Below are 23843 nucleotides of genomic sequence, written 5' to 3' on the forward strand. Positions count from 1 at the left end.
ACACCTTTTTTGTTTTGTTTTTTGGCATAATCTTCCTCTTCCAGACTGTTGCCCCCCCCTCACCACCCACTCCCACCTCCCTTTTTGTCAGCGCTAATTCTTTGTTAGCGTAAGAATTTCAAAGAACATCTGCTAGCCGTTTAGGGAGAATTAGCGAGGCAACGGAAAACACTCGTTTAACCGGGTGCTCTTGTTTTCCAAGATTAAGGAAAACGTCTCCCCAAAGCCTTTTAACATTTTTGCGCCCCGACGTTGAGATAAGGAGCGGTCTGGCACCCTCGTGGAGACTTTGCGGAGGCGTGGATTCGAGCTAGCGCCGCACACTTAGCGGGTTACGAAAGCGCACGCGAGGTTTGCGTTGACGCCGCTCGGCTTCACGGCACCGTCGTTGTTTATCTTGATGTCTCGCCTTGTCTGCTTTGTGACCCGTCAGCTCGTATTATTGTTGTTAGCACGCGTTTGCAAGCATTTACTCTCAAGCAGCGACATGGGAAAAAACATCCAATTAGCTTGAAAGCGCAATGCCACTTGCGAGCCATCTTCCAAAAACCAACTTGGATGTCTGTCGGTCGCCACCGTGGCAAAATGACGTTGTCGTTTTGTGTTGTGTTGTGTTGAGGTGTTTTTACTTTGATATCAAGTTCAACTGTTAAGCGGATTGTCAATAAACAAAAAAAAGGTCAGCCATTTTAGAGAGACGAAATGCTAATTTATGCAAGCTAACTTTGCGCTAGCTAGAAGCTGGTAGGTTTTGAAATTCGGGGGAGATACAGCAGGCCATATGTGCTCTCCCTTATGATCGTTTTGGGGTTATTTTTTAAACTTGAATTGGTAGTTAAACAATCAGCAAATAGCCATCGAGGATTTTGAGTGCGAGTCCAAGTTGGTTGACATGCCTTCAAATGGACGCCGCCAATGTCAACATGTACATTGGCATCATTTGTTCACTCATGTTAATTATGGATTTGAAAGCCATGTTTGTCCTTTATGGTGCACGGCTGGGACCGGGACGTCCAATCTCCGAGCGGTTACGCACACGTGTGTGTTGTTAGCGGTGCACACACATGCAGCGTGTCATGTGGGACGCCACAATGAAATTTGACGTGAGCTCACATGTGTCGCCGCGAGTTTGCCGGGGGCCCGCAGAGTGAATGTGCGATCCGGCGTGGCCGCTCTATTATTCATGCCCTAAGCCCCCCAACCATTGGCACCGCTCGATTTGGACTGTGTGTGTGTGTGTGTGTGTGTGTCGGGAGGGCATTGAATTTGTATAATTAATGTAAGATGTCATGAGTGAATCTCTAGATGTCTAATTGATGTACGTGAGCGAGCTCGCGAGCGTCTTGAGACGGCACTTTAGTGGAACGCCGGCGTACATGTGATCCTTTTCGCCGGTGACGAACCGGTTTCTTTTTTCTTGTCCTTCCTTTGCACTTTCTTTCGTCCTTTGCGCTTCCTTTGCTTCGTTTTTCCTTTCCTTGACGGACGTGTTCTTTCTTGTTCTTTTCCCGGGCCCTTCCCCTTTGCTTGCTTCCCGCTCATGTTAACTTTTTTTCTTTTGTTTACCTTTCCATGACTACTCTTCTGCAGTCTTTGCTTCTTTTTTTGTCCTTTTCTTTCCTCTCTTCCCCTTCTGTCCATCCTCTGGTCCTTCCTTTTTCTTCTTCTTCCTTCCCTTCCATTTTCAGCAGTGTCCTTTACTTTCCTCGTCTGTCTTTCCTCTCCTTCGAATCGATCCTGTTTTTCCATTTTCTTTCCTCATTCCCTCTCCCATGTTTCCTTCCCTTTGTCTTTCTCATCACTTCTGCACTTCTCTCCGGCATTCCTTTTCTTCCGTTCCTTGTGTTCTTTTGACTTCCTGCCTCTTTTTCCTTTAAAAAAATAAAATAAAAACTTGCATGTCGTATGCTAACATGTTGCTAATTCCGTCCTCAAACCCGCTGTTACAAATACTGTATCCACACACACTTCAAAAATGGGCTGAAAACGAGTGGCGCATCGTCCTCGCGTACGTGTTCAAGGTTAAACGTGTGTGCGCACCTCCAGACGAGCGCGTCATTGCTATCGGGACCCCCGAGCGACGATAAGCCTGTTGCCACGCAGGGATTGTTCTGCTCTCAACCCGAGTACAAAGTCTCACCTGCAGCGAGACACGCGTGCACGCGCACAGATGCGGCGACGGAGATCTTTTTCAAGTAAAATTTCATCCTCGCTCTGCTCATACGTGACGAGAGGCTGTCGAAATCTCCGCAGGGCCGGCTGGCTGGCTCGCAGTGTGTCTTTTGTGTTTCGTGTCTTTTTCTTCGCGCATGTGTGTGCGCGTTCTACGAGGAAGGTTTGATGCGTGGCTGGATGCACTTTTGCCTCCCCGCCGTGTCGCCTCTCCTTCAGCAGGTGTTTAGAAATGCAACCATGGGAGCTGAAAAAAAGAATCCAACAAAAACAAATGCAAAGAAAAAGCCAAAAGTCAGTTGATCCGCTTGGCTCAAACAGGCTTTGAGAAGGTGAAGTCAAGAAAGCAGATGAGAGGGTGATCAAAGTCAGGTGTGGGAAAAGAAAAAAAAAAAAAAAACTAGAAGAAAAAAAGGGCCGTGTCAGCTTTTTCCCCCCATCCATATTTGGGCAGCATTGGGGTCGGCCAAAAGTTTCAGGCCAGCGTTTGATCGCTTGCCTCGCTGCGAGTGACTTTACCCGTTCCCAAAGGAAGCTAAGTGGCCATCTTGCCTCACCCCCCCCACCCCACCCTCCCCCTTCCTCTTGTCTTCTCTCGAGCTCTTATCTTGTACTTAGTGATTACACCGTTGAGAATGACATCGGCGCCGCTTTCTCCCGCAATTAAATATATGAAGCTGAAAGGCGGAAAGGGTAAAAGGAAAAAAAAATGCTGACTATCTCCTCTTCCTCCGTTTGCCTGTTTTTTACCCCCGCGCTCTCTTGAAGGATGAGAAGTCGACGTTCTTCCAGTTTGGCGCCGCCCTGCAGCAGGAGGCCCTCCTCATGCTGGCCATCATGGAGGAGTACGACTGGCACGTCTTCTCCATCGTCACCTCCAAGTTCCCCGGCTACCAGGACTTCATCACCACCCTCAGGGTCACCGTCGACCACAGGTCAGCTCCTCACCGGCCTCCTCGCGCCGGCCAAGGAGGCGGAGCCTATCATTCTGTGCTTCTTTCAGCTTTGTGCGCTGGGACCTCCAGAGCGTGGTGACTCTGGACGCGGTGGACGGAGACCCCAACTCCAAGTCTCACATCGCCCTGAAGAGGATCCAGAGTCCCGTCATCCTGCTGTACTGCTCAAAGGATGAGGCCGTGTAAGACGCCTTTGACCGGCACCGCCGCCGAGTTGACGTGAAACTCGATCGTCCTGATTCCGACCCCTCCCGACAGCTACATCCTGGAGGAGGCGCGCTCGTTGGGCCTGATCGGAGCCGGCTACATCTGGATCGTGTCCAGTCTCACCACGGGAAACCCAGACTTTACCCCCGAGGTACTCCCTTTGCCGGGTTTGGTCACGCGGACATTTTTCCGTGGCTAGCAGAGGGCGATAGAGCGCAAAATGGCAGCACCCTGAGGTGGATGAAAACGAATGAATTCATCAGCTCCAGTTTCCTCCACCCACCGTAATAATAATCAGAATATCACAGTTGTGATGCTAGTGTGTGAAAAAAATGGAAGTGTTGCGTAAAAGATAAGAAGCGGACACACTGACATGTCCTCAGATGTCAATTCTGGACAGTCGCACAAAAAAACGTGTGAACAGCCGCTCCTTACTTTTGAGTCTGGCCAGCTAAAATGCCAACGGCACTCAGCGCGCTTTCTCGCTAGCCCGGCTGAGCTGCTATTAAATCCCCCGTCGCAAACAAAAAAAACATTCAGCACTTTGATGAATGTCGTTTTTCTGGCAGAGCAGGGAGATCAATACCATCTTGATGCCATCCCTTAGCCTCACTTAGCATAGCGACGGCAAGGACAACGCTAATCGGCATGATTTTCATCCCGATGAAGAAGAGAAAAAACGCTGACGGTGCTTTTCAAACGCTGTCCGCCGCCCCATAGGCCTTTCCCCTGGGCATGATCTCGGTGTCCTACGACGACTGGGAGTACCCGCTGGAGACGCGGGTGCGCGACGGCGTGGGCATCATCTCGTGGGCGGCCACCGCCATGCTGCGAGAGAAGAACGAGCTGCCCGAAGCGCAGGGCAGCTGTCACAGCACGCCGTCGGAGCGCAGCCCGGGCAAGCTGCCGCCCAGCGCTCTGCGCAGGTGCGTTTCCGCAGAGCGCCGCCTCGACGGGCATCTCCGCCGGCCGGGTCAACTCGCTCACGCTTAGCTGGATTGTCGCTAAAGTTGATGTCGGTACGCTTGAGAAGGATTTCATTCATGTAGTGAAGTAGCAAAGACGTTTTAGCGGTGCCGCCTAAACGGGCTGCTGAAAAATAGAATGGCAGCGCTCACAAGATGGCTGCCATGTTCAACAAATGACAAACATTTAGTTTTCTGTCCTAAGAATAACTCAAAGGTTGATAGCAAGAGTGCGGCAGCATTTCTCCGCCATGAACAACGTTGTGTCAGTTTTACCGCCTGGTTGCCGGCGCCGCATAAACGGGCTGCTGAAGAAAGTCGACATGAAAGAAACAAGGTGGCGCTCGGTGTGGCGTGCGTGCGTGCGTGCGTGCGTGTGCGCTATCTTCGCATGACTGGACGCGTCGTCGGGATTAAAGCGGCTTTGTTCTCCTTGTTGCTCTGCTCCGTGGGTGGCGCACACAAGCCGGAGGAATAAAAAGATGTGTGTGCGTGTTTTCCGTGATGAGCTTACAGCAAGATGATGTCGCTTGCGTACTTGTCTTGCAAAGGTGGGCAGGGACGTTTCCACCGCTCGGCGGCAGCCGGCAGGAAACGCAATCGAGATCCCGCCTAAACGAGATGCGAACTCCAAACTGTAATTGTCACCAAAAAAAGAAGGCATACTTCCGGCGCAGTTTGAGACAACGCCTTGTTCCTTCCACGCCGGCTTTCTTGGCCAGCCCATTTAGGCAGCGTGAATCTTCTTCCGATCAAATCTAGTGACTCGATGCCATAAGGTCATATTGCCGCCTGCCGATTTATGAGTGGCTGGCTTGGGACTGGATGGTCCCGCCGGCCCGCCTGCCACCCGCCGCCGCCGCCGCCGCCTCCCCTATTAGCACCTGCTAGCAAATCTATCAAAGCGCATTTCAATATCGCCGCCGCTGACAGCTTGATCTGAAATTACTCCATGAACGCTCCCTTCTCCGTCGCCGCCACATCATTCATCTTGCTAACTTATTACGTTGAATTTGCATATTTGTCACAACAACTGAATGACTATTATCCGGAAACAGCTTTTTTAAAAATTTTCTTTGGGTCGTGCGCTGGCGTCCATTTAAACCCTTTTTTTTGGTCATTTAATGGAGCCGCTGGAGAGTACGAAATGCCAAAGTTGAAGCACTTTTGTTTTATCCCACCAGAAAGATGTTCCCTAAAATGGCCCATTTGACTTTGACTATTTATACTTTGTGCAACACAAATACTTTAAAAGCAGAGCACAGCATACAAACACAGCGGGAGGGAGTGAACCATGCCTGAACGGGCTGCCGAGTGAGTGTGTGCGTGTGCGTGCGCGTGCGGCTCGTAGAGTGAGACCGAGCGAGGCTGCGACTCAGCAAAATTCTGAAATTGCCAGTTTTTTACTTCCGATTATTTCCAGCAGCCCGTTTAGGCGGCGCCGGTCACTCGGAACTACTGCCAGAGTCAATTGCGATGCAGTGAATTGAGGCTCATCCAGTTTCCAGCTTAAGAAGGCTGCCTGCCATACGTCAAGCCGCTAACAAACTTGCTACCCTTCATTTGAGATTGATGGGCGTCCCGCCACATGTCGGCTCCCCGCAGACACATGATGCACGTGTGGAACGACGGCAGGGATTTGTCCTTCACGCCCGACGGCTACCAGGCCAACCCTAAGCTGGTGGTCATTGTCCTGAACAGCGAGAGGACGTGGGAGAAGGTACAAAGCGGACAAAGTTAGATGATCTCCGCTGTTGAGCTCAAAGGTTGTTGTTGGTTTTTCTCCAGATGGGTCGCTGGGAGAACGGCACGCTGTCGCTGATGTTCCCCGTGTGGCCGCGCTACAACTCGCACGGCGACGAGGACGCCGACGAGAACCACCTGTCCATCGTCACGCTGGAGGAGAAGCCCTTTGTCATCGTGGACAACGTGGACATCCTCACCGGGACGTGCATGAGGAACTCGGTGCCCTGCCGCAAACACGTCAAAGAGTAAGGACAGATACAAGTGTTTTTGTTGGGGTTTTTTTGGTCAAAATGTTCACTTTCCATGACGACGTATTAGCGCCGTCTCCCTGCGTGATGACGGACGACCTGCTTCCCCATTATTTTGCCGTTAGCGCGTTGCGGTAGGTTAACCATTTATTTTCGCTAGGCTAACAATTAGCGGTGAGTTAGTGATTGACGCAGTCTGCAATTTGTCATGTCTCTTTTGCCTCTGCGGGCATACCGTGGTGGTCCTCCGATGAGCGTTCCAACGTGACTGATATTGTGCGCCCGCCGCAGCTTTCCCGGCGACTTTGAAATTGACGCCACTTCAGCGTGCAAAGTGGGTCAAGGATGCTAACGAGACGTTTGGCTATTTCTTGCGCAAACTTGTGAATAAATCAAGGGCCGCTTTCTTTTCTCACGGGGCACTTCCCCAACTTTGCTGGCGTCCCATTTGGCGCGCTGCCACTTTTACCGCCTTCGGAAATTCTCCTGGCGACGCGGCTTCCTGTTAGCCACCTCTTTGTCTGTATTTTGTTGGTATTTACATAAAAATGTAAATAAAAAGAATCCATTTCAAAAAATATATCGATAAATATAAATAAATAAATGGAGCCGGCTCCACCGCATCGTGTTTGTCGGCAGTAGGCCTAACCCACCCCCGGATGCCTTTGACGTGCAGCCATGGCGTGGCCGTTGCGGCGCAACTTTGCGAAAGGTGACGGAGTCATTCGCACGAGACAAAACTGTCACATCAAATGCGTCCGAAGCGATTTGAACATGCATCGCACGATGTCTGAGCGAGTCTCAGGTGCGCACGTTGTGTATACATTATCCCGGCCCAGCTGAGGCTTCTGTGTCCTTATGCCATTATGTACACACACACACACACACACACACACACTCTCCCTGGGGTAGATGCGCATCTGTCCATGATGTTGACGTGTGTGTGCGTGCGTGTGCGCAGCAACAGCACGTCGGGGGGCTCGTACATCAAGCAGTGCTGTAAGGGCTTCTGCATCGACATCCTCAAGAAGATCGCCCGCAATGTCAAGTTCACCTACGACCTCTACCTGGTCACCAACGGCAAGCACGGCAAGAAAATCAACAACGTGTGGAACGGCATGGTGGGAGAGGTATGAGCTAACACCGGCCAATAAAAATCATTTCATGTTTCACCGCGTCCAAATGGATCCGAATTGGCGCCGGACGCTTTCGGAACAGCGTCCCGATCTCGGATAAGTGCGGACGCGACTTCCCTCTCGAGCGCACGGAGAAAGTAATAGAACAACACAGCGCTGGAGGAGATGGCGCCGACTCGCCCGTCCGTCGTGTGTCACGATACGTTGGCTCGGCGGCAAAGATGACAACTGCCATTTCTTCTCGTCGCTCTGAAAATGCCCTCAAACGCTGGCTGACATTCATGCTGATGTTTCACTTTCCTCTACTGGGCAGAGAGAGAGCAAGAGAGAGAGAGTGAGCGCTCCTTTCCTTTAGCGCATAGGTGTCAAACTCGTGGCCCGGGGGCCAAATCCGGCCTCATTTTTTAAAATGTCTTTCTTAATTTTTTTATCCTTTCTATTAAATAACTGAAGAAAATATTTAACATCAAATACAGCCCTCTGAGGGATGTCGCAACGACAAAGTGGCCCACGATAAAAATGAGTTTGACACCCCTGCTTTAGCAGGTGTTAGCGTGCCGTGCTAAACCCCCCCCCCCCCCCCCCCCCCCCCCCCCTCGGTTAAGGTCGTTGACTGACACATCGCGTCGCTTATCTCGATGGGGCAGGATGTAACAATGTGTCAGGTGACAAATTGCTAGGTTGGAACATTTGCTATTTGATGCTCAACGCAGCTCCACGTGTGTCCACCAGGTGGTGTACAAGAAAGCCGCTATGGCCGTCGGCTCTCTGACCATCAACGAGGAGAGGTCGGAGGTCATCGATTTCTCGGTGCCCTTCGTGGAGACGGGCATCAGCGTCATGGTGTCGCGCAGCAACGGCACCGTCTCGCCGTCGGCCTTCCTCGGTAAGTCCGTCTTGGCAGCGGGGCCGCGTCACCGAGTTAGCATTTAGCGCCAGGGAGAAAAGGGGGCGGGAGAGACGTTTTCGTCGACTCCTTTTTCCCCCTTCCTCCGCTTTTTTTCCTATTTGGACGATGGTTTAGCTTTGTTGCTAACGAGCGTGGACAGCGGCTTCCGTTTCTGCGTGCAATCTCTTTGGGTCTGCTGACGTCCACTTTGTTGTGGCTTTGATCCCCCCTCTCGTCCTCGTCGGCCGGAGTAATAAGAAAAATGCAAATTCCTCCAAAGCGCTGTGCCAAAGCCCTCCTCCAAGCAACTCTTCCTCCTCTTCTTGGCTCAGAGCCCTTCAGCGCGTCAGTTTGGGTGATGATGTTTGTGATGCTGCTCATCGTCACGGCCATCGCTGTCTTCCTTTTCGAGTTTGTCTCTCCGCTGGGCTTCAATCGCAACTTGGCCCAAGGCAAAGGTGCATACACACACACACACACACAAATCAAAACAGCCGAGGCATCTAAGCATCCTTCCCGGCTCCCCCAGCAGCGGCGCTATTATTACACAGATTTTTTTTTTTTTTGGGCAAGTGCATTGAATGAACAGTTGAAAAAAACAGTTGACTGTTGGAAGAATGTTACAATATTTAGGAATAATGATTCCAATTTTTATATTCTTTATATATCTTAAAATCATTTCATGTTATCTATTTTTAGACCTAATTGCATGTTAATTGATCATCATAATTACACGTCTGTAGTTCCTGGCCGGCCACAAGAGGGCATCGGATGCTGGTATCAACCGTTCCGTTGTTCGATCATTTTAATTATTGTAGTCAATATGTTCACATTGTTGGTGGTTTCCCCCTCCCAAAAATGATCATTTCATACATAAAATTAATCATTATAAATACTGTACATTTTGAAATTGTAACCAATTAGACTTACCTTTGGGAGATTTGACCAATTTCCCTATCTTCATATTTTAATAATTTAAATAGATTTTGCATGAAATCTCATTTGAATGATACAAATTGTAATTTGATCATTTGGTCATTGGCAACATTCTCGAGCATCTGAAAAAACCACCCACGGTAACATGTACCCTAACCCCCAGACCCCCACGGTCCATCGTTCACCATCGGCAAGGCCATCTGGCTGCTGTGGGGTCTGGTCTTCAACAACTCGGTGCCGGTGCAGAACCCCAAAGGCACCACCAGCAAGTTCATCGTGTCCGTGTGGGCTTTCTTCGCCGTCATCTTCTTGGCCTCCTACACGGCCAACCTGGCCGCCTTCATGATCCAGGAGGAGTTTGTAGACCAGGTCACCGGCCTCTCTGACAAAAAGGTAGGGAGGAGCATTGCATTGCTCGGATTTGTGAATTTATTTATTATTCTACTATATAATGTTTATATTATGTATTTTTATTTGATACATTATATATTTATTTTTAATTATGTATTTGTTTTTTTCAGTTCCAGCTATTAGAGTCTTTGACAACTTATGCATGGGAAAAAAAAAATGTTATATTGTAACCTCAATTGGATTAATTAGATTGAAGAAAAGATCCAGTCTTTGTCCGCGAGCCCTCACCCGGCCGGCCGGCCGGCCGCTCTTGTCTGGTACTCGTCCAGTTTCAGAGCCCCTACTCGTACTCGCCGCCCTTCCGCTTCGGCACGGTTCCCAACGGCAGCACGGAGCGCAACATCCGCAAGAACTACCCGGACATGCACCAGTACATGACCAAGTACCACCAGACGGGAGTGCAGGATGCCCTGGTCAGCCTCAAGACCGGGTAAGCCGCACCTCTTTTCAAGTTGCCAACTTGAAACTTACAATAAAAGTAGACCAGGGCTCAGAACGTGTCAGAACTGTGAAAGCCGTTTTTTTTTGGTGGTGGTGTCTTGGATGCTGCACTAGTGTTGAGTCTTAAGTGGTTTTTGATGTCTTAAATAGTGTCCAATTGTTTTTGATGCGCTGTCCTTGGTGTTTTAGCAGCGTCTTTGATGTTGCTTTTTGCCATCTTGGATTTTTTTGAATGTTTTCTCTTTAATTGCGTTTATTATTATTTGATGTTTGATGCGCTTGCTGGTTCGAAGGGTTATCCCCAAAACAAATGTTTTCTCTTTGACGATGTGTTTGGCAGCAAGCTGGACGCGTTCATCTACGACGCGGCCGTGCTCAACTACATGGCGGGCCGAGACGACGGCTGCAAGCTGGTGACCATCGGCAGCGGCTACATCTTCGCCACCACCGGCTACGGCATCGCTCTGCAGAAGGGCTCCTACTGGAAGAGACTGGTGGACCTGGCCATCCTCGGCATCATCGGCGACGGTGCCTATTTCAAATCATCTCTCCTGCTCCCGTTTTTCCTCTTTGGCGCCTTCTTCCGCTCATTTCATTATTCATCTCCATTTTGCCGTCACGCCGCATCTTTGAGCCGCCGGACTTGCTTTTTTTTTTTTTTATATATCTCTTACCTGCCACTGTTTTTTCCTCAAATCTGCTGAATTATTTCTTTTTTTATTTCTTCTCTGACACAGTTTTTTCCTGAAAGCTTTTTTTAGTCACTTTTTGTTTAGTTTTTCATTGTGACCTTTTTTTTTTTACTCCATTTATTTATTATTTATTATCTTTCCTTTTATTTATTTATTTATTTATTTATTTATTTATTTATTTATTTATTTATTCTGCCCCTTTTTTACTCCCTGTAAATTTGTTTTTTCTGCTGACTTCATTCTTTTTTTCTATCGCTTCCCTGCCACTGTCACTTTTTATTAATTTTTCCTTGACCTTTTTTTTTTTACTCCCTGTGAATTCCTTTTATCTGCTGAATTCCTTTTGGACCTCCCTTCTTCTTTTCTCTCCTCAACGCCCTCTCCCCCCTCCCTTCATTTTCAAATCCTCTTTCTCCTCTCCACCTCCATTTTCTATTTACTTCTCCTCTCCTCTCAATCTGTCTTTCGGGGCGACTCAGGCGAAATGGAGGAGCTGGAGGCGCAGTGGCTGACGGGCATCTGCCACAACGAGAAGAACGAGGTGATGTCCAGCCAGCTGGACGTTGACAACATGGCGGGCGTCTTCTACATGCTGGCCACGGCCATGGGCCTGTCCATCCTCACCTTTGTCTCGGAGCATCTCTTCTACTGGCGTCTGCGTTACTGCTTCACCGGCGTCTGCTCGGGACGCCCCGGCCTGCTCTTCACCATCAGCAGGGTGAGCGAGGAACCAAATTCAAACGTGTTCCCGGCTTTCAAACGGAGCGCTCGCGGTTTCAAAGTAGGCCTTCAAATTGGCATTTCAAAGTAGGACGTGTACTACTTGTTTTTCTCTTTTTTTTTTTCTTTTTTCCCCTCTCAAAGAAATGGGTGCAGTCGCTCACACGCATGAATGACCGAGTCGAGAGTGTTCAATATTCAAGTGTTGTGCGCGTGCGTGAAGGTTAAGTGTCTGGCGGAGGAACATCTTGCACTCCAAAGCGTCATGCGCTGACATCATCGCCTCAATTAAACCCTGAGAGAGTCCCAAAAAAGTCTGTCCTGTTTTTTTTTGTTTGTTTTTTTTACTTTCTGCCCCCCCCCACCCTCCTCCTCCTCCTCCTCCTCCTCTACTCTCACCCCTCCCCTCTCCGTCCTCCAAGGGCATCTGGAGCTGCATCCACGGCGTTCACATCGACATGAAGAAAAAGACACCCGAGCTCGACTTCAGCCCTCAGGCCAACATGCTGCACCTGCTCAAGTCGGCCAAGTCCATCGCCATGTCGTCCCCTAAGCGCAACACGGTGCTGCTACAGCCCAGCATCCTCGACGTCATGACCGGAAAAGGTCTCGGCCTGGGGTTCCCAGTCTGGGTTTGGGTTTCTCACCGACGTTTCCTTTCAAGGGCTTTCCGGGTCGCGGCCTTCGAGGTGGTCTCCGCACGCATCCGCACTCACCTCCTCTTCTCGTTTCCTAGGTAACTCGCTGCACGGCCTCGCTCCGAAGGGCCCCGGTCTCTATAGCAACGCCGGTGGTCCTCAGGCCTTCCTGTCGTTGTCGGGGCGCCACAAGAACCTACTGAACAACGCGGCGCCCTTCCCGGCCCAGCAGAAGGCGCCCGCCCATCAGGCCAGCCCCACAAACAAGCCGCAGCTGTCCGTCACCAACGACGACAACGGCACGACCCGCCCGGGAGCAGTGCCGCCGTCTAAGCCCCGCGCCCTTTGGAAGAAAAGCGTCGAGACTCTGAAGACGCAGCCCGGCGGGGCGGCTCCGGGCGGCGGCGGCCCCGCGCCGACGCCAGCCGTGCCCCCGGCCATGAAGAGCCAGCGCTATCTCCCCGAAGAGCCGCCGCCTCCTCCCCGCTCGGACATCTCCGAGTGCTCCAGTCGCCCGACGTCCCACAAAGACTCCGACTCGGTCGCGACGAGGGGCGCTTTCAAATCTGTGAACCAGTTGAGGAAGCGGGCAGGCGGCGGCAGCGGCAGCGCATCCAAAATCTTCTCCATCGACTCAGACCAGGCCAGCCTGCAGTCGGCGCCGCCCTACCAGCGCGACAGTCAAGGGGGCAGCGACGAGCAACCGTACCCGCCCGACGGCACGTACTCGCACAAGGGGGACGCGCCGGTCCTGCAGTTGAGCGCCACCTTGCTGCACCACAGCCACAGCGCCGAGGCCGACCTGCACTCCATGAAGGACAAGAAGTACAGCACCTACACGCACAGCAGGTGCAAAGCACGAAAGACGCGCATCAAAATCACTCGCTCGGAAATCTCACCGCCAGTCAGTCAGTCAGTCAGTCAGTCAGGGAGTGAGTGAGTGAGTGAGTGAGTGAGTGAGTGAGTGAGTGAGTGAGTGAGTGAGTGAGTGAGTGAGTGAGTGAGTGAGTGAGTGAGTGAGTGAGTGAGTGAGTGAGTGAGTGAGTGAGTGAGTGAGTGAGTGAGAGTATATAAAGTCTGAACGATAGCCAGCATCCAGCTCGGGTTTCCTCTAAGCGCCGCCCCCTTGTCTCTGGGCTAGCGCCTTCTCTTTGGCCGTCCATCTTCTCTCTCTCTCTCTCTCTCTCTCTCTCTCTCTCTCTCTCTCTCGCTCTCTCTCTCTCTCTCTCTCTCTCGGAGTAAATATCTTTTGCCTTCGTCCCGGAGCGCCATTTAACCTGGCGACTCATACATTCTCCGTCTGCGGCTTTGGCGCTTCCTGTTCCAAACAATTCTATTTCCTTCTCCCAGCAGCGCAAAAGACAAGTCGAGCGGATCCTTTGAGGCCCCCGGGTCGGCGGTGGGCTCTCAGGGCGTGCGTCCGGGCCACTGCCGCTCCTGCCTGACCAAACTGAGCGGCTACTCGGGTCTGTACACGGTGCGCCCCCCGCAGGCCCGCTGCGACGCCTGCGCCCACCTGGGCAACCTGTACGACATCCGCGAGGACCACCTGAACTACTCCAATGCTCCTGATATGTTTGCCCACTACCTGCCCCAGAGCCAGCTGGGGATGGTGGGCGAGGGCGACGACCTGGTCAGCCACTTTGAGCCGGCGGCGGCGCCCTGCTCGCCGTCCGCCTTGACGGCCGCCTCCTCGCCCGTGGCGCAGCATTTGCAGCTGAGTCGCCAGCACTCGTACGAGAACGTGCTTCCGGACGGCGCGGCTCAATCGCGGGGGCTGGGCCTACCCGACCGGGACCGGGAGATGACCCTGGACGAGGGCGCCTACGCCAACGTGCTTACCATGCGCTCCGACCGCCCCTTCAGCGGCCGCAGTCCGCCCTCGCCGTCTCCCTCGCACCACCGCGGCTCGGACGTGCCCCTGCCCCTGCCCCGTCGTTCCAAGAGCCTCTTCCCCGACCGGCCCTCGCAGAACCCCTTCCTCCAGTCGGCCACGGCGCAGCGAGAGTCGGCCGGCCACGCGCACGCCGCCGTCCAGACGGCCGGCCGAGCGCTCTACAAGCAGCAGCGCCCGCCGCTCTCGCTCACTCTGGGCAACCACGGAGGCCACCACACCAATCACCACATGGACCCTCAGATGTTTTACCCCCAACAAGAGCCCCCAGTGGTGGCCTACATGGTGCCGCCCGCCGCCGCTCAGCCCATGAGCTACGTGACGGCGCCGCGAGCTTCCAGCGCCGGCGGCAACCGGCCCCGCCTGTACCGACGCATGCCCAGTATTGAGTCTGACGTGTGAGACTCGCCGCTTCCTGTAACTCACACACACACACACACACAGGATTTCTGGAGCATCGCCCCCCCCCTGCCCTCCTCACCAGCCTTCCAAGGGGACAAACCAACCCTCCAGCACTCCCACAGTAATTGAACCTACTCAGTAGGGGGCTGCTGTGTGTTCCAGGGTCTCGCCGCCCCAACACACGCACACATACACACACGCACTCACTGGGAAAGACTGTTTGATAATGTTGATGTCAGCCAATTGAACATTCCAAACCAAATCAATAATTTTATGGGTGAAAAAAAAATGCTCTCAGGATGAGGCATGGGTCCAAGAGGACTCGAGATGGACACACACACGTACAATTACTCACACACACGCAAATATATATATATATATAGCATTTAGCGTTCTAGCTTCCTCTCTTAGCTCCTAGCCTTCAGGTCACACTCTTGCATGCTTCCTTGACAACCCTGTGTGACACTCACACACACACACACACGTATGCAGGGTCATATATGGGCACACACACACACACACAAGTGCACGCTGAGTGTGGGTGTGTGCGTGTGTGTATGTGTGTGTAGGTGTTGTTGCGGTGAGCTAGCCTAGCCTTTGTGCACTTTGTACATTTTCTAACCTGCCACCATACACAAACCAAAAACAAATACTTTTTGATACTCGCACAGTTGGCTGGGGTTTTGTTTTTTTCTTGTCTTTTTGGCTGTGGCGGCAAGTATAAGCTCACCAGTAGAGTATTAGAATACATATTCCTTTTTCGCGGCTTCATTCGTACACGTGCGTGCGAGTGTCCCTCGGCCTGATAGTGCTATAAGATTAGCCGTGGTTTCAAAAGTTGCTGTTTTGCCGAATCTTTTTTTTTTTTTTTTTTTACTTGAGTCTCTATGGAAGGTCTCGGAAGATGAACTCACACATACATCTGAGAGAAAAATGTAGAAATAAATAACACTGTGTCAGAGACCAGCATCACGTGAGTGGTACACACACACACACACACACACACACCACACACAAGCTGTGTCCCAATTGGGGGTCTAACCATCTGAACTGCATTGTCCAATGAGGTCATGTAAAATCAAATAAAAAAAAACAAGTCGAGAGAATGAAAACAATAACATGTACTTTCTGCCTTGAAATGTGTCCTTGAGAGGCTGCCATTGACTTCAGATCTTGTTATGATGTCAGCATCCTTCAACTGCAGCCTGTGAAGGATGTATTTCAAGGTGTCTGTGATTTGGGAAAGGAAAGTTTGAGCGGTGTTATGATGTCATCACCTTCAAATATGTCCTTCAGAGGTTGCATTTGAACTCGGCCAGCCCGCTCGTGGTGTCATGGCTCTTCAAATGTGCTCACCTAAAGATGGATTTGAAGGAGCCTGCCTTTAATCTGCCATGAGATGTGTGTGCTGTTATGATGTCATTGGCCTTCGAATGCAGCCTTTAGGTCCAGCGTTATTGGTTTGAAAAGGTGGAAGCTTTGGAAGGCTGCTTTTGAAGGAATCCTAGATTAGGGGCAACCTTCTTCATTTGCGGCCTTCATTTTGGGCAACCTTCTCATGGCATCCTCTGCCTTCAAATGTGTCCTCCAAAAATGTTGCCCCTCAATAGGGACACAGCCACGCCACTAGAACTGCTGACAATAGATTCATTCAACCTGAATGAGGACTTTTTGAGGGTGGAAAAAGGAAGATTTCGATGTCAAAAGCATATATCTATTTTCCCTATTTCAACCCCCCCACACACATACAAACACACACTGTTGTGCGCAATCTCATGTCGTGGCCGCACACACTCAAAATGGCCTCGAGTGAGTAATATGCACAATATCAGGTTGCAATATTATTACGTTTATGTACAGATCTTTTTTTTTTTTTTTTTTTATTGATGGGGATGGTGCGGATGCTTCATTTCAATGACAACTTTCTATTCTTACGACGATAAACTGGCATGTTTTCCGATTCTCATGTGAGCGTTTTTGTATTTTTTATTTTATTTTTTTCCTTGCTGCGATGTCAGTGGTAGTTGGGGAATCGATGAGGAGTGCGCGGTTCCGAGCCCGCCCACTCGCTTCTCTTTCACTACAAGTCTGTGCTGTTTCACCTCCGTGTGTGCGTGTTTGTGTTTGCGCGTGCGCGGTGTACACTCAGCAGGCATTTATATAAGACAATGGATGAAGTTTGTGTGTGCGTGCGTGCGCGCGCGCGTGCGTGTGTGTGTGTGTGTGTATACTTCCCTCTTCCGTTCTTCCCTTCATCCCACTCGTAACATTTGACCCACTCATGTAACACAACACACACTCACACACCGTGCGCTTTGTGTGCGTGTGTGTTGTACCATCACTTGAGAATTTTCACACTTTTTTTCCAACTTGCATGACTGTGCTTGTGTTTCTGGTGGTTTCTTTTTTTTGGGTAATCGTTTATTTTTGGACCAGAGCGCGCGCACACACCGACACACACACACCGACACGCGCACACACATTCTATGCTGATGTCGTGTGTGCGTGTGTTTGTGTGCTGTTACTCTCACTTGTGTCTAAGTTCAGGGGTTTCTAAGCTACTGCTTGTGTTGTACATAAGACTTGTCACTCGGTACCTCTGTACAATGTGTAAATAAGTAAAGGTTACATTTTTCTTCGTCTTGGTCTCTCTCATTGGTTGTCAGCTCCACGGCGGCACGCAACTTTGTCCTCCGTCGCAAGCGCAAGAGCGAAAGCCGGAAGTCAACCGGAAGTCAACTTGGAACGACGCCCGAAGCCATGCGGAGAAGACATCTCGAAAAGGAAAACACCAGGAACCAAAGTAGGACGCGTGAAGGGAACCCCGCCGTGGAGTATAATTAGAAGAAGATAGAAAAAAAAAAGACACACGGGAGCCAAAGTCTGCATCCATAACGAGGAGAGACACTTTTAGGAAACCTTGAAAGAAAAGTTTAGCAGACATCTTGGGAACTAAGACGTGACGAAGAAGCGCGGCTGAAAATAACCTGGAAGCAACACCTGGGAAAACAAGTACAGTACATCTAGGGTGACTCAGAGGAATATTTTGGGGAATCTGCCTTACCACTTTTTAGCGCACTGGCCTTGCAAAACACACACGCGCGCGCACACTGACATCACGAGTTGGTGTGTGTGTGTGTGCGTTTTGATAGCATTTTGGATGTTATTCTCTAGGTTGAAGTGAGACACAATTACATGAGAGAGAGAAAGAGTCTAACTTGCTCAACATCTGCATGTGTGTGTATGCATGAATTGTGTGTATGCGTGCACGTGTCTCCATTTGTGGACAGTAGGAGGTGAAATGCGTGCTGACGCGCTCTCCATCTGCTGCAATTACACAAGACAAGGTGGAACACACACACACGCACACGCACACACGATGAAGACCATACATGAGGAGCATTGACTTCCTGGATGATGGTGGTGGTGGTCGGTGAGGGCAACTTTGGCAGGGCAGCTGCAGGCTGTTGGCACGTCCCCACGGTGCAAACATGCTCATTAAGAAGCAGCCGGCCTACACACTTAACACACGCGTGTGTGTCTATGTGTGTGTTGCCATGGAGGGAGGGAGCGCAGCGTGTCAGCCTACACGGCAAACAAAGCCATGAAAATTTATAAGCGCCAACGCCAACTCACTCTCGCGCGCGCGCGCACACACATACGTGCACATAGACCAGAGAGGAGGAGGAGTGGCGTGAAGAGGAAGAAAAGTTATCTATTTTTATGCACCCATTCTTAGGACTCCGGCATTCGGTGTATCGAATGAGCGTGTATTTATCAAATGTGTGCGTTTACCAAATGATCGAGTGTTTGCGCATGCATGTGCGTCATCTATGTCAAATGTGTCCATTCATGTGAGACTGTCTGCGTGCGCATCTTGCACGTCCGTATGAAATGTGTGTGCGCATCATGCGATACGCGCGCATGTGTAAGTGCTCATCAGGTTTGGATCGGCTGGTTTATGGCGTGAAATCCGATCGATACGCACTCACTTGAATCCAAGCTCATGCAAAGATCTCGCCGCGAACGAGTGCGGCTTCCGTCGCGATGCTCCGCGAGGTGTCACGTGCGCTCGCTCTCTTTGCTTCTGACTTTCTTTTTTTTTGCGCTCACAAATTGATGAATCGCTCCTGTTTGACTCGCAGTGATGGAACGCGCCGCCTGCGAATCGACCCGCAGGGTAGCAAAATCTCGATGAAAAATGAGCCGCCTGCGCGCAAACAAACCAAAACGGCGGAGCGCACCTTTTTGACTTGACACTTCCTCTCCACTCTGAATTCCACGTGGCCAGCAAGATTGCACCTTGCCACCAAAATGGCTTACTGGCTGCGTTATTGAGTCATATTTGTTCACTACACCTCTTTTATGATTTCCAAGCATTTCCAACGATTTTCACTCTGGTTATTGAGACATTCTTTGTTTCCTCACATATCCATCATGAAATTTTCATATCCATGACGTTTTAACAGCATGAAGAAAAGGGTCCCCAAGAGAAGCTAAATATAAACGTATCTACACGGGGCCCAGACAGACACACACACACACACGCACACACACTCATACACGCTCTCAACCCAGCTAACTATGTAAATATGGATTTAATTCTAAGTTTGTAAAAGATGTTTTTATCTGTTTGGCAAGCTAGGAAAAAGCTTTTCCCGTCCAGATCGAACACAAGACGTTTGATGGACGGACGCTCGCTGGCTCGCTCGGGGCGAAGGCGGCCTCCCCGCCAGCGAGTATCGTAAATCTGCGGCGCGACGTCACACCTGATGGATCGGTCACCGCCGCGGAATGTGAATCATCTTCCCGCGTGGGGAAGAAGAGGGGGGGCGGGGGTCGATAGACTAGTGACGTGCGGGCCGAGACTCAAGAGACTTAAGAATGTGCGGGCTAGGGTTAGGGTTGGGGGGGGGGGGAGGTCTCGGTTTGTGCTCATGACGTCATTGGTAGGTAGCTAACCTCAGTGTTGGTGGGGGGTCGGACACGCTTTCAAAAAAATGAGAAAGAAGAAAGGAGACGGATTCCTTCTTTGTCAGCACTTTACTTTGTTTACGTACGTATGTGATCCAAAAAAAAAAACAAAAAAAAAAACTTGACACCGTGAGTTCGATTCCCGCATATGAACGTGTGTTTGACACGCACACACAAAAAATGGACACTTCCGCATTCCCCGTTCCAAACCATTCAGGAGCTAGCAGTTTATGCAGACGCAAGTGAATGAGTAAACCTAACTAATTTGACTTAAATAATAAATTTGACATACATGTAGATATAGATTTGAACCAATCAACTTCATTTTCATACATTTCTAGTAAGACGTTTCCGTATGCTGGAGGCTGTAAAGCGTCGGCATTTTATTTCGACTTCATCGATTTGCTTAGTGGGATGGACGTGTGTTTGTCTCGAAGAAAAAAAAAAAAAAAAACACCGTCGGTCAAGACGACTTTTTCTCAGCCTTGTAATCACCGCTAGTGTTGCGCTGGCAAGGAGGAAGCGCAGCGTAAATCTCCCCGGGAGATCAGCTTCTCGTAGATCAGCGGCCCGAATCAAAACGTCGGCGGTGATGGACCAACTGCCGTACGGACCGTGAAAAACAACCTGCCACTCCATTCAAGTGAGTTCACCATCACAAATTGTTTTGGACGTTTGCGATAAAGCTGTGGCGGGTTCTCCAAGATATCCTCGGTGACTGAAAGCGGAAATTATTTGGGATCTTTTCGAATTGTCTTTAAATCTTTACAAACTTTGATGTTGAACAACCTGCATATTACGACGTCTTACTTTCCGGACCTGGATTTCCCACATCTGGATGTTTATTTAAAAAAAAAAAAAGTCTTCAGTTTATTGAAGCGTCTTTGTTGAAGGCGCTAGATTGTCTTTGATTTGTGCGCCACGTTTAGCGGAAATTGCGAGAGGCACATTTTGCCTTCTCAAAAAAAGATTGTCTATCGGTTGTCTCGCTTTGAATGTCGGATGGCGGGCCTGCGGCCGTCGATTTGTGTTTTCGCTGCCCAGGTTTAATAGTTAATGCGCTTGTTATTTGCACGCCGCGGCCGTTTGTCGCTGCACGGCGACAGATCGCAAAGTGCGCCGGGATCTTCTGCGCTGTTAAAAAAATTAGTGTGTGTTGTGCGTGTGGGGGGGTGGGGGGGAGGACAGCTGTAAAAAGGGCGAGCATGTTGGGAGTCCATTTGTGCTCCTCGGCTCCCCTGAGACTTTCCGGCAGACAAAACTGCTCATTGGACGCGACAAGTCCTCCCGACGAGCGGCCGGCCGAATGACGCCTCATCAACTATTGAAGCAAAATCCGCTGGTGTGTGTGTGTGTGTGTGTGTGTGTGTGTGTGTGTGTGTGTTCGTACGTGTTTATGCGTGTGTGTGTGTTTGTGCAGGTAGAGAGAAAGAGAAATAGAAATAGGTGATAGATAGATAGATAGATAGATAGATAGATAGATAGATAGATAGATAGATAGATAGATAGATAGATAGATAGATAGATAGATAGATAGATAGATAGATAGATAGATAGATAGATAGATAGATAGATAGATAGATAGATAGATACATAGATACATAGATACATAGATAGATACATAGATAGATACATAGATAGATACATAGATAGATACATAGATACATAGATACATAGATAGATACATAGATAGATACATAGATAGATACATAGATAGATACATAGATACCAGTGACGTGCTGTGAGGTTCATGACGTCACTGACCCGCCCTCACCCCCACTTGCTGATTGGCTGTTTGATCGGTGACGTCACTTGGACACTCCATTAGGTACACCACCATTTTCAGGTGTACCTAATAACTTTATGCATTTTTAGGTGTTTGACTACTTGCTCTTTATTTCGGGGGACACCAAGCCGAGCTTGACACCTGTGACCTTTGACCATGATATTTCACTAATAAAGTGGCCTGTTATTGGGTACATTTGAAAATGGCGGTGTACCTAATAGAGTGTCCAAGTGACGTCACAGATCAATCATGAAGTGGGGGTGAGGGCTGGTGTGGCACCATCTAGTGTCCAACTAACGTAGGTACACCTGTAAATGGCGGTGTACATAATGGAGTGTCCGTTTGATTCCCTCGTTAAGTGCACCTGCGTGAAAAGTTTTAGCTCCTGCACAACATGAAAATGACCAAAATCTTTTCACACAGGTGTGTTTAACGAGGGTAACTTGGAAAACATATTGGAACACGGCCCCGAGGACTAGAGCTTGACACCAGTGACCTTTGGCCAGGATATTTCCCTAATAAAGTGGCCTGTTATTAGGTACACTTGAAAATGGCGGTGTACCTAATGAAGTGTCCGTGGTTTTCCCTCGTTAAGTGCACCTGTGTGAAAACTTTTAGCTCCTGCGGAACGTGAAAGGAGCTAAAACTTTTCACGCAGGTGCGCTTAACGAGGGTCACTTGGAAAACATGTTGGAACGCGGCCCCGAGGACTAGAGCTTGACACTGGTGACCTTTGACCATGATATTTCCCTAATAAAGTGGCCTGTTATTAGGTACATTTGAAAATGGCGGTGTACCTAATGGAGTGTCCGTGTGATGCCCTCGTTAAGTGCACCTGCGTGAAAACTTTTAGCTCATGCGGAACGTGAAAGTGACCAAAATCTTTTCACGCAGGTGCGCTTAACGAGGGAATCACATGGACACTACATTAGGTACACCGCCATTTTCCAGTGTACCTAATAACAGGCCACTTTATTATCTTGGAAAACATATTGGAACGCGGCCCGAGGACTAGAGCTTAACACCTGTGACCTTTGACCATGGATATTTCCCTAATAAAGTGGCCTGCTATTAGGTACACTTGAAAATGGCGGTGTACCTAATGGAGTGTCTGTGTGATTCCCTCGTTAAGTGCAGGTGCGTGAAAACTTTTAGCTCCTTTTGAACGTGAAAGGAGCTAAAAGTTTTCACGCAGGTGCGCTTAACGAGGGTCACTTGGAAAACATATTGGAACGCGGCCCCCGAGGACTAGAGCTTGACACCTGACCTTTGACCATGATATTTCCCTAATAAAGTGGCCTGCTATTAGGTACACTTGAAAATGGCGGTGTACCTAATGGAGTGTCCGTGTGATTCCCTCGTTAAGTGCAGGTGCGTGAAAAGTTTTAGCTCCTTTTGAACGTGAAAGAAGCTAAAACTTTTCACGCAGGTGCGCTTAACGAGGGTCACTTGGAAAACATGTTGGAACGCGGCCCTGAGGACTAGAGCTTGACACCGGTGACCTTTGACCATGATATTTCCCTCATAAAGTGGCCTGTTATTAGGTACACTTGAAAATGGCGGTGTACCTAATGGAGTGTCCGTGGGATGCCCTCGTTAAGTGCAGGTGCGTGAAAACTTTTAGCTCCTTTTGAACGTGAAAGAAGCTAAAACTTTTCACGCAGGTGCGCTTAACGAGGGTCACTTGGAAAACATGTTGGAACGCGGCCCTGAGGACTAGAGCTTGACACCGGTGACCTTTGACCATGATATTTCCCTCATAAAGTGGCCTGTTATTAGGTACACTTGAAAATGGCGGTGTACCTAATGGAGTGTCCGTGGGATGCCCTCGTTAAGTGCAGGTGCGTGAAAACTTTTAGCTCCTTTTGAACGTGAAAGAAGCTAAAAGTTTTCACGCAGGTGCGCTTAACGAGGGTCACTTGGAAAACATATTGGAACGCGGCCCCTCGAGGACTGGAGGTCGACACCCCTGGTTTAAGTGAAAAGTGCCACACCCGCCCTCACCCCCACTTTCTGATTGGCTGTTTGATCTGTGACGTCACATGGACACTCCATTAGGTACACCGCCATTTTCGTGTGTACCTAATAACAGGCCAGTTCATTAGGGAAAAATCATGGCCAAAGCTGAACTGAAAGTGAAAAGTGCCACACCCGCCCTCACCCCCACCTCCTGATTGGCTGGTTGATCTGTGACGTCACACGGACACTCCATTAGGTACACCACCATTTTCAGGTGTACCTAATAATTTTATGCATTTTTTGTACGTGTCAAGAATGTGTGTTTGACTACTTGCTCTTTATTTTGGGGGACACCAACACATATTACACAACGTAAAACACATATATATTGTCATATAAAGCAGTTAACCAAATGTCAGATTTTTGTTTTCATGCCCCAAAAAAATTAAAACAAGGAATAAAACACCAGACAAGTTTTAACAAGTTTTAATGTTTATTAAAATAATAATAATAAAAGAACATTTCAAACCAGCAATCTAATGTGAAATTGCAGTAGATATATTCGATAACAATATTTAGGCGTATATATGCATACACGTTATTTGAAGTGTTCTAAAATGAAGATGACCCAAAGAGAAGCATCATCTATCTCCCCGTTTGTTGCATAACCG

At 49.5% G+C, this 23843-nt stretch overlaps 1 protein-coding gene across 7 annotated transcripts in view; it reads left to right on the plus strand.

Moving 5' to 3' along the window:
• grin2ab (glutamate receptor, ionotropic, N-methyl D-aspartate 2A, b) overlaps positions 1-17094 on the plus strand; it is a 76407-nt gene extending 59313 nt beyond the window's left edge. For 5 of the 7 annotated variants that reach the window (XM_088374521.1, XM_088374515.1, XM_088374516.1 and 2 more), the window contains 16 exons: positions 2941-3107; positions 3176-3310; positions 3387-3486; positions 4056-4261; positions 5906-6020; positions 6089-6291; positions 7256-7424; positions 8163-8316; positions 8652-8777; positions 9419-9648; positions 9936-10096; positions 10448-10635; positions 11279-11517; positions 11942-12125; positions 12256-13006; positions 13508-17094. In XM_088374521.1, the coding sequence (XP_088230647.1) occupies positions 2941-3107; positions 3176-3310; positions 3387-3486; positions 4056-4261; positions 5906-6020; positions 6089-6291; positions 7256-7424; positions 8163-8316; positions 8652-8777; positions 9419-9648; positions 9936-10096; positions 10448-10635; positions 11279-11517; positions 11942-12125; positions 12256-13006; positions 13508-14453 (4074 nt within the window). In that variant the 3' untranslated portion in view covers positions 14454-17094. The remainder of the gene's footprint in view (positions 1-2940; positions 3108-3175; positions 3311-3386; positions 3487-4055; positions 4262-5905; positions 6021-6088; positions 6292-7255; positions 7425-8162; positions 8317-8651; positions 8778-9418; positions 9649-9935; positions 10097-10447; positions 10636-11278; positions 11518-11941; positions 12126-12255; positions 13007-13507) is intronic. The other 2 variants (XM_088374522.1, XM_088374520.1) reach the window with 1 other exon arrangement.
• The last annotated feature ends 6749 nt before the right edge of the window (positions 17095-23843 follow it).

Source organism: Syngnathus floridae, chromosome 4 (genome assembly GCF_059516105.1).
Source record: "Syngnathus floridae isolate MCC-2025c chromosome 4, RoL_Sflo_1.0, whole genome shotgun sequence".
Classification (NCBI taxonomy): domain Eukaryota; kingdom Metazoa; phylum Chordata; class Actinopteri; order Syngnathiformes; family Syngnathidae; genus Syngnathus; species Syngnathus floridae.